This window comes from Laccaria bicolor, genomic scaffold, assembly GCF_000143565.1.
Source record: "Laccaria bicolor S238N-H82 LACBIscaffold_3 genomic scaffold, whole genome shotgun sequence".
Classification (NCBI taxonomy): Eukaryota; Fungi; Basidiomycota; class Agaricomycetes; order Agaricales; family Hydnangiaceae; genus Laccaria; species Laccaria bicolor.
Window position 1 is genome coordinate 1,545,426 of NW_001889874.1, and position 10,139 is coordinate 1,555,564.

Genomic DNA, 10,139 nt, shown 5'->3' on the forward strand with positions numbered 1-10,139 from the left:
GATCATGAACATGCACTAGCTTCGCAGAAATAATCTATGTATCGGTAAAGATATCACCGTGACGATCAGGATGAAATCCCATCTATGTATTTATACTGTTCGAAATGTTATCCTACCTTCGAGAACGGTAGTAATGCTCACCCTTTCTTGGACAGTTCCCGGACCCGTTGATTGTACTACTACCTATTTTGGCAACCGACTTTCCTTCCCTGGCTGACATGAGCTCAGAGTAAGCGCTCGTTGTATTTTAATCGCCCCCAACTAAGCTATAATGTATACCAATAATCCTCGTCCTTCAACAAAGTTGTACGATCTTCTCTATCTTCTCTAAAAACCCCACTCGAACCCGCCCTCGAATACTCCGGTTGCACCACAGGCCGTACCGTACCCCTTCCATCAATCCCACTCAATATCCTCTCCGCATCTGCCTTAACATCCTCACTACTCAACCGATACCGTTTCGGTGTTATGCCCTTCCCAAACGTCCTCGTAACATGGTTCGCACAAAGCAGCGCCACAAGAATGTTAATCAGATGCAAAGGAACAAGGGAGAACACCGCCATCCATATCGCAGCTAGATTCTCCCGGTCGAACCGGTACAGTTTCCCTTTACACCCTGGCAGGGACGTGCGCGGGTAACAGCGTTTGCTAAACGTGGCTTCGTGCAGCGCGCTGTAGAACCCACAGCAGTGCAGCGAGTTTTGAATTAGAAGCCGGCCGAGGGGGGTGTAATATTGGCTCCAGGATAGGTTGAGCTTGTGATCGAGAGAGAAGGTGGCGCGATGGTAGCTGATGTAGCCGACTGCCAGGAGGGAGGCCAAGGCGGGCCATAACAAGAGGGTATAAACGGCTAGGATGGGGCGGGAGTTGAGAAGGGTCCCGGACATGCCCACTAGGGAGGTGAAGAGGAGGATGGAGGCCGCGAGGGTGATGAGAATAAGGATATCGCCATCGGCTACGGACATCACATCCGCTTTGTCCCATGCTGCAAAAAAGAAACATCAATGTTATCAGTTCCGAGTTCTCCATAGTGTATGTTTGACATCAGCGCCGAAAGAAAACGACAACTCACTCCTGAACCACGTCATAATCGCACATGCCAATCCAGCAGCGCCATACACAAACACGGTCGAGACGGAGAGCACGAGGCACCACTTGAACGTCGTCCACCTCATTACGCTACCTACTCCAAGTCCCTGGCCTTCTTCCAAAGCAAGTGACGCTGCCTGGTCAAGGTGAACGGAGCTGCCGTTGCTGCTGGTGCTATTCGTCCGAGAGTTAAGATACTTCAACGACTGGGGTTTAGGCCACTTGTGTGTAAATTTATCCGTAGTTCCGATAGATGGAATAAGCGCATGGTGGCCAGAGTCGACGGAATTCGTCGTCCGAGCTGTAATCCGCGTCTTGGCGGACCCCTCTGATTGGTTGCGCAGAGCGTTCAAGTTTGGCCTGATACCAGCCCAGAATGGAATTTGAGGAGGAATGTGACGGGCCTCTGACTGAGCTTTCAACTCCGGTCTGCCACCAGACCAAAAAGCGGTCTGAGGAATGTTAAAAGAGATATAACTTAACCTCTTGGGTAACAACATCCTCAATGACCCAGCACCCCTCTGTAAAGTGGACTGTGAAGGGTTCGTAAAATCCGGAGTGGGCAAGCGTGAGATTTGAGATACTCTCGTTTCCGTAGATTCCCAGGAACATGCTGTGGACGCTCGGGAAGGTGGGTCGGGGCGAGGTGTCAAGGGGATATTGCTCAGCTGCTCCTGAGTTAACACGGGGCTCTCTGGTTCTGGCACCACGAGGCTCTCTGGGTCCGGAAAGGTAGAAGGTGCGTATGTCTCCGGACTTGTGATTTCGTAGGGGAGGTTGAGAAATGACGATGAGAAGGACTGTGGAAGCGATTCTTGGGTTTTTGGAAGGAGCTTGATGGTGGGTTTGCGATGAGGGCCGCGGTCTTCTTCATGGGGAGGCTCTTGAGCACTGACTCGTCGACGGACGGTACTAAGCGTTGAAGAAGAGACCCTCAACGATGGTTGGCGGGGCATGATGGACCTAAGGAAAGGATGGAAAATGGTCAGCCGCCACGCGCACTTGTCTTCAATTTTGATCCCGACTGCTTTGAAAAGTTTGAGGGTGCCAAAGACAAAATGAGAAAAGCTATAGTATAGATGTCATGTTAGGTACAATGTTCATGGAAAATAGATAAATTGAAACGGATGGATAGCGAGTGAGCGACAGGGATGGATGAAATTTTGTTTTGAAGAGAAATCAAGTTCAGTTTCAGAAAGGAGCGTCGTGCATTAACGGAGTAACCAAGTTCGAGTAGTCCGTGATATATAGGTATGAAGAGTTCTTTTCCATGGTCAAAAGCGTGCTTCTAAAACTCGAGGGAATTTAGGCGGCGTTTATGGGGAGTTCGACTGGACAGCTCGCGTCTGATATTTGAGTAGACGCAGCGTGATCTGAGGGGAGCCCTAGGATGCCCATGTCGAGCACAATGCGGAATTTGAGAGCTGTAGTAACATCATATGAGCGAAAGCTGGATTGCTGCATATGAGCTTACCTTGACGATTGCCGTCGGCATACAGTGCTTTATTTTTGCATGAATTGTACCAGTTGAGCCCTGTGCACGCATAAGTTAGAAGTCAAACAGAAAGACGGGATGGGGAGGTGACTGACATGTCTGGTCACTCGAATTCGTGGCAACATAGGTAAAGTTCAAAGGCACCATAAATTTAGGGAACTGCTTCGCAGGAAGGGTATGCTGCCCCCAGTCACCCGTTCCCACAAGCTTGTTGGTATCGAGGTCGTAAATCTGAGCCCGGAGATGCTTGAAGTTAAGGGGAAGGAAATTGGCAGTGGTATCGGCTTGAAGAGAAGCGTAGGCAGCGAACGTGAAGTTGGCAGGGGCACGGGAGAAAACAGTAGGGATAGCTTTAGCCCAAGCGCCAGTTGCGTTGACGAGAGGACTTTGAACATTGAATGAAAAGGCTGGCACTCTCGGGATGGTGAATGCTAGTACAATCCCAATTCTACAAAGGCTCTGGTGAGAAGAGGTCAAAGGGAAAATGAAAAGGAACTTACGCGGCACACAAGCCAAAGAGGAAGAAAACCAAGAACCTCCGCGTAAACCACTTTCCACAGAGACCCCTTTGGTCCCGATACCAGGCCTTCCAGAAACCCCTCCTCGACTCGGATTTTCCTTCCTTCCTCCCTGCCTTTGTCATCATCCGCATCTCTTCCTTTGACCATTCAGCACCCATTGCAGGCACAGTGACAAGCTCGACTTTCTCCCCTGGTGCTTGAATCGGGTCGAGTAGAGGTGACGACGGGGTGCGAATTTGTTGGTATCTATAGAACGCGAACTTAAACTTGCGTGCATCTTAATTCAGAGAGGAAGTACTGACCCAGGATGGGCATGTGAGGTGTACGCTTCACTGTACCTCGGTCCTGCATTGTTAAAGTCGGCATACACATCCCAAGCATCGTCCTTCCCAATAACCGCCTCTTCGTCCACGCCTCCTTTCAAAGGCTCCTCTCGTCCAGCATGGAAGAATGAATTTCGGTTATACCCCGCTGAAGATGTGCGCGGGGCATTGAGGGCGTCAATTGAAGTGCGTTCGGGGTTGAAGAATGACGACGCATCGTCCCGTACTCTGGCTCCACCTGGTTGATGGGGTGGAAAGTCGGCGTTGAGAGCGTCGAGTGAGGACTTCCGACCCTTGTAAAAGGAGGAAACGTTGGATTTGCGGTCTGAATCCATGAGGAGGTCGTCGTGGTCTTGAGGAGATGTTTCTTGTTTCCCACGTGTTTCATTCGCTCTCTCATCTCATCGGCTTGCCACCACGACAGTCATGGCGATGAAAACAGAAGAGTCACCCACTGCGTCGTTGTCGCAGTCAGCGACGCCCACTCAAACTTATGCAGCACCACAATGGGCTACTACTCGTACGTCGGCTTTTTATTCAATTTCGTTCACCCACCACAAATACATTCAATTCACAGAAATACCCATCGACCCAGTCCTTCAACAACAATCACAGTAATCCCAAACCTCATCTCGCAACGATTCTTGAGTCATATGTCCATACAGGACCACAGCAACCACCGCATACCAACATTATCAAGCTTATACATCCCATTATCCACAGGCGGCATATGCGCATTACCCATATGCACCTCAACAAGCACAGCACCAACCTGTCATGGCGGCGAGACAGCCGGCTGCCCAAGCGCAACAATCTGCGAGTAGTGGCATGGACACGGCTGATATTGCCACCCTCAACGATGCATTGGGAAGCGCAGGTGTAGATCTCAGGGTACGCGTATACTCTCCCTATATAATCTTACATACTGCGTACTTAGTTTCTGCAGGCAGAGGAAGAGTCCCTGCAACGCTCACACGACCAAAGCCAATCCTACCGGTCCTACGAAGACCGCACCCGCAAACAACCCTCCAAACCCGCCTTTGACACCCGCATCCTAGGCACAACCATGCGCGCCGTGGGCACCCAACATAAAATCACCCGCATCCCCGAAGACTCGGTCAACTACCTCGCCCTCGCCCTTCGTGCACGACTACAAGACCTCGTCACAGCCATGATCACCGCATCCAAACATCGCACGGACACGCAGTTTGACCGGCCAGCGTCGTTCTACGAAGATGGGGTCACTCCCATGTGGAGCATCTTGGTACGGAGCGATGTGGCGAAGCAGCTAGCGGCGTTGGAGAAAGTGGAGAGGGAAGAAGAAATCAAGATAAGAAAAGAGAGGAAAGAGAGGATGGAAATGGCCGCTGCGCACGCTGCTGCACTCGCAGCTCAAGCTACAGGCGCCGGACTAGGCGGGGACTCTTTAGCTGGCGGAGCTGGTGGCTTAGACGAGGAAGGCACGAAGCGAAAGAGGAAGAAAGAAGGTCCGGGCGTGACAGCTCGAAACATGTCTGAAGACGTGCGCAAGAAAATGTCCAATGCCGTTGCGACACAAGCAGCTGGTTTGGGTGGAAAGTACGCATGGATGAACGCGGCAAATGCAGCAGCTGCCAACGCTACACCTAAAAAGCCTGCCCCCGCTGCTGCTCCCATCACCCCTGCCCCAGCTGCAGTAACCTCTGCTAGTCCTGTAACTCCCCTGGCTCCGTCACCTGCGACCACTATGGCTCCAGCTGCTGGTGCTCCTGGTGCAGGGGGGAGTTCGTGGGCACGGCCGTATGTCCCGACGAAGAAAATGGATGTTGCGTCGACGCCTGTGGAGGAAGACACGCGGACGCTGGTGACGATGCGCGATGCGATGTTCGTGGTGGAGAAGGAGAGGGGGCATGGTGGTGGGAAGGGCGCGGCTAGGGGTTGGGTATAGCTTATAGATTGTTTCTTGTCTTCAAATTTCTCTGCACCTTTTGTATTTTTTGCTTTGCTATGTAAAATGACCACTACAAACGTTTTACTCGAAGGCGTGTGTGCATGAATAAATTTCGGTTACATCTTTACCGGTACCAAGATCATTGTCGACCACTCCCATCATTACGGTCGTTATTACTTCGCTGCGATACAAGATCTACATTCCTCTCTACATACGTATAAATATGGACAAGGTTAGTTTTGTCAATGCTGTTGAACCATGAATAATGTTCCCTGACGTTGAATCAATAGAACCGATTGCTGATGGGTTCTTTCCCATCGACCAAGCGTCGATGCAAGATATTACTCGTAAATGACGACCACTACCCCAAAACCAATCAGCACAAAACCCATCAAGAATTTCAGATACAAAAAACTTACCCCATTCCCAATAAACACCGCCGCCTTGCGCGCAATATCCATATCAACAGCCATCCCCACATCCTTCTGCTCCTGATCAAGCTCCAAATCCCACGTCGTAGCAATCGTATACCACCCCTCCTTCCTAAGAGCAACCTTCAACCTCTCCAACCAATCACTCTTATCATTCGTCAACAAAAAAATCGTATCCAACGTCCTCGTCTTGCCCGCTGGCGACGCGCGAAGATAATCCGCGCGAGAGTCCCGTATCTTTTTGATGATAGCCTCGTCGGTGGGGAGGCATCGTTCCATGTATATCGCCTCGTTTTCTGGGGTGTTTTTGCCCCATTCGCCTCCGGGCGGGGGGGTGAAGCTGTCTGGAAGGAAAGGGTGGAGGTTCCAGCTGTAGAATGTCGAGTTCCACGTCGCTAGCCTTCCACAGGCTTCCTTGAAATCTCCCCGTCGAAGATGTATAGCCAACATCCGATCGTAAGGATCCCTTGTGGCAGGACGAGGGACCCGTGGACCTCTGGGAAGGAAAAGATACTCGTTCCTGTCCACGGCGGATTGGACGATGGGGGAAGTAGCGAGCAATCGGGACACTGGTGAGTTCTTGAACGACTCCCACAATGGCAGTACGCGCGAAGATCCCCAGAGGTATAAATCAAACGTCTGGGGGAAACCGTCTTTCGATCGACTTTCTGCTTGGACTTCAATACACCTCTCTGGTGCATCTTTGAGGAGTTTTTCCCAATGCTCGAAAATGACGTCCCCGTTCTCCCAATATATCGCAGGCTTGACGTCGCGCGTGTTGATGATGCGGCGCTCGGACTTTGGGCAAACAATGTCGAACCATTTTTCAGATACCGAGCGAGGTGCGGGATCCTCGGGATCCCAAGGGCCGCCTGCTGCTGGTCCGGACATGAGAGCGTTGAGAGGCGTGTGGGGGACTGAGATCCTGAATTTACTTTGTGGCCAAGGGTAATAATCAGGCTTCCAGATGTAGTCCTGGAATACGTAGGCTCTGCCTGACTTGTACGCCAGGTGCGCGTTCATAAGGCTTACACGAACCGTCAACACACAATGGGGCGGGAAGTAGGAAAGAAAAGGCATACATTTCGTTCAAATGGTTATTCCATCCCAACATCTGAACTTGATTCTTAAACAGCACATACCTCCCCGTCCGACCCTCAGGAAATGGCAAATCAAGATTATGCTGGGGCAAGTCCCTCTCCCACTTCCACAGCTTCTCATACGTGGGTGGTTGGTCAAGGTCAAGGGGCGCGACGAAGTGTTTCGTGAAATGGCTCGAATACAAAAAAGCAGCGAGAATCAAAAGGCCAGCTCCAATCGCCAAATGGCGTAAACGAGAACTGGCGTTGTACGTGTTCAGCTGCCCAGAAAGCCGCCAGTGTTTAGGATGGGCTTTGGTCGCGATTGGGATGTATTGGGAATGGAGCATGGGATCGGGAAGGTCGTGCGGACGTCGTGGTTGGGCGTTAAGAGGCGCTCTCGGATGTTCATCGGGAATGAAACATGAGGTCTGTCAGGGAGGTCATAGAAGGGTCGCATTTTTTTTAAGTTTCGGAGGTATCAACCCTTCGAATTACGTAGTTTATGATGCTGAGTTGGAGTTATGACAATCACCAATCCTGTGCTTCAATTTCCAAAGTAAAGCGCAGCAGTACACCTTTGAGAAAGCATTATTTCTGCAAAAGAACACTTTTTTGAAGGAAAAGACCCATGGATGAGTCGGATAATGCGCATTCTATTTTTAGATCCATTTTTTCCGGGGACCGAACATTATCCGACATGCTCGTACTTACGTCTTGGCCAACACTCAGTTGGCTGCTGCGTTATCATCGTCAGTGCCTCGCCATACAGAAAATAATCATTCTTTGACGGTAGAAGTTAATCAAGTGACGATCCCAGAACAGTTTGTCTGAGAAGAAATAGCAGGAAATGCATATCCAAGCAACAGCCAGTCGTAAGTTACGTCATCTACATAGTTACCGACTCGAACCATTTCACAAAATTTAATTCGCCCTTGGCTCCGAGGTACGCATGACGAACAAGATGCGTTAGTACCAAAAGAATTTTATCGTGGCGACCTCCAGAAGCTAAGCACCCAGTAAAAGCACTGCGGCAATATTGGCAGCGAGCTTGCGCTTCATCTGTCGCCTTCAAGTATTGTCTGCGGCTCGACTGCGGCTTTCACTTCATAAATTGTTTGAGGGCGTATGTCTGTATTAAGTTAGAACAGCTGACATACTTGAATAGAATTTGCTGGCAGCCAGTCGACACAGAATGTAAATTGTTTGAGTCTTGGCATCTTGGTGCAGGGATAAGATATTCGAAAGACGCAACTTGCATGCTGCCTTCCAGCAAAAAATAAAATGAATGGTAGATGGGTAAGCTGAGAAGATGTTTTGAGATGGTCTTCACATGGGCTCCAGCTATAAGTGCATGATAAAAGGAGGGCCTTTAACCAGGTACAGCTGAAAGCTGCTCGTTTCTGGAAAACCACTGCATCCTTATAGGGTGGTACCAAGCAGGTGTTTGCCGTCAGAAGCTACAAATGGGTTCATGGCATTGGTCATTTTTGCTTGAGTTGCTGAGGAAAAAAAAATCGGGACCACATAGGATTATGTCTGCAAATATGTGGTTCAGCCTGAATGGTGGCCACAGCGGAGAGCATCCTGACAAAGTTGTTAGCAGGGAGAGGATTGAATGCTATAACGTTGTGACGTTTTCAAGGCTGAAGAGTATAAAAAATGGCAAGTGGCTCGTTCTCATCAACACCCTGCATCCATGTGGGGACATGATACTCAGTAATTGAGCCTGGTGCAGTAGTCAAGCTTTGGCTGAAAAAAATGACAAGAACAGAGCTCGGGACAGGGCAAGCTCTTCAGAATCGACACAGGTAATTTTTTTCGGGACCCGTGTCTACGAAGGCCTGGTTTTGTAGAAGCAGGACGACCCATGATGCACCCGTTGGCATCTTTTGACGCTAGAAGAAAAAAACTGAAGCAATAATGGCTTAGATGGCATCACTCTCATGGAAAAGAGTACAGGGGGGAAACATACCAATGAACATTTACAGTCGAAGTTGCTCGGCCATGGAGAGGAAACTTTGAGACTCCGGGCGAATTTCTACCGGAAATAACCGAAAATCGAACTGTCTTGGCGCTGTCCGTAACTTTGCCACTACGTCGCTCAACAGTCACCGTTCTTTCCCCATCTCCCACCCCGTTCTACACAACTTGTCACTTTTAAATATGTCTTCCGACCTCTGTCCCGTATATGCCCCCTTTTTCAGCGCCATGGTGAGCCCTCTTCCACCTTTTTGCCGCGACGTGTTGGTGACCGTCATCATATCATAGGGTGTCACCAGCGCCATCGTTTTCACCTGTGAGCTTGGAGCTGCTGCCGCTTCGTGTGGATAGAGGAGCATATACTTACCTCTGAATTCTATGCGACGATAGGCATAGGTGCAAGGTGAGTTTGCGTCCATTCTGGAACTCAGCCCATCTTACCTATCTATGTCAACAGTTATGGTACCGCGAAATCGGGTGTTGGTATTTCAGCAATGGCAGTTCTACGACCCGACATGATGATGAAGTGTGTCGTTCCTGTTATCATGGCTGGTATCATTGCTGTAAGCGTTCCCCTCCCCATTGTTTCCCAGTGTTCCCTTGGTAGGTCCTGACACTCCTCGTCTCTTTAGATCTACGGTCTTGTCGTGTCGGTTCTCATTGCAAATGACCGTATGTCTATATCACCTACGATTCATCTCCTGCGCTCAATGAATGTCTGCAGTGAGCGTCCACATGTCCCTAGCCAAAGGTTTTGTGCAGCTCGGTGCAGGTCTCTCTGTCGGCCTGGCGGGTCTTGCTGCTGGCTTTGCTATCGGTATCGTTGGAGACGCTGGAGTAAGGGGAACAGCACAACAGCCCAGGCTCTTCGTCGGCATGGTACGCAGTCGCGATACAATAGCATCTCCACTACACTAACGATGCTCGAATAGATCCTTATCCTCATTTTTGCCGAAGTTCTGGGTCTTTACGGTATACTTTACTGCACGAAATCTCTGTGAACGTAGCTGACCCCCCATCAGGACTTATCGTCGCCCTCATCATGAACACCAGGTCCCAAATCATGACCGTGCGTAGATTTTACTACCTTATGACATGCTTCTTATGTCCCTACAGTGTTAATGAGCATGCGCTTGCAAATAGTGAAGCTAATGTTAGGAGAAGTGCCCGAGGAACGTCAAGGAGTATACCGGTGTCCTGTCTCTGTAAGCAGTGCAGAAGATTCTTGATCAGTTCCTACCTAGGTGCTCTCGTCGATAATTAATTCACCTTCCTTCTCTTTTGCGTT

The 10,139-nt window shown here is 49.9% G+C and overlaps 5 protein-coding genes across 5 annotated transcripts; 2 read left to right on the forward strand and 3 right to left on the reverse strand.

Annotated features, from left to right (window-relative positions):
* Positions 1-266: 266 nt before the first annotated feature.
* Positions 267-2,045, reverse strand: LbTsp2-A (tetraspanin Tsp2 family; the record flags this gene model as incomplete). The annotated part of the gene is made up of 2 exons (XM_001876096.1): positions 267-985; positions 1,073-2,045. 2 exons carry the CDS (start codon positions 2,043-2,045, stop codon positions 267-269), a joined length of 1,692 nt encoding a protein of 563 aa, XP_001876131.1.
* A 349-nt stretch (positions 2,046-2,394) lies between these two features.
* LACBIDRAFT_230306 (uncharacterized protein) lies at positions 2,395-3,290 on the reverse strand (the record flags this gene model as incomplete). The annotated part of the gene is made up of 4 exons (XM_001876097.1): positions 2,395-2,513; positions 2,564-2,623; positions 2,680-3,032; positions 3,085-3,290. Coding segments are annotated over 4 exons (738 nt in total), but the record flags the coding sequence as incomplete, so codon positions are not given.
* A 644-nt stretch (positions 3,291-3,934) lies between these two features.
* On the forward strand, positions 3,935-5,355 carry LACBIDRAFT_322709 (uncharacterized protein; the record flags this gene model as incomplete). The annotated part of the gene is made up of 3 exons (XM_001875675.1): positions 3,935-3,948; positions 4,094-4,319; positions 4,375-5,355. 3 exons carry the CDS (start codon positions 3,935-3,937, stop codon positions 5,353-5,355), a joined length of 1,221 nt encoding a protein of 406 aa, XP_001875710.1.
* Positions 5,356-5,641: 286 nt separating this feature from the next.
* Positions 5,642-7,218, reverse strand: LACBIDRAFT_308809 (uncharacterized protein; the record flags this gene model as incomplete). Its single annotated transcript, XM_001876098.1, has 3 exons — positions 5,642-5,719; positions 5,778-6,816; positions 6,872-7,218. 3 exons carry the CDS (start codon positions 7,216-7,218, stop codon positions 5,642-5,644), a joined length of 1,464 nt encoding a protein of 487 aa, XP_001876133.1.
* A 1,761-nt stretch (positions 7,219-8,979) lies between these two features.
* Positions 8,980-10,139, forward strand: LACBIDRAFT_188374 (uncharacterized protein). The gene is made up of 9 exons (XM_001875676.1): positions 8,980-9,082; positions 9,140-9,167; positions 9,242-9,254; positions 9,309-9,414; positions 9,484-9,523; positions 9,576-9,730; positions 9,784-9,823; positions 9,874-9,920; positions 9,968-10,139. Exons 1-9 carry the CDS (start codon positions 9,035-9,037, stop codon positions 9,971-9,973), a joined length of 483 nt encoding a protein of 160 aa, XP_001875711.1. The 5' UTR covers positions 8,980-9,034; the 3' UTR covers positions 9,974-10,139.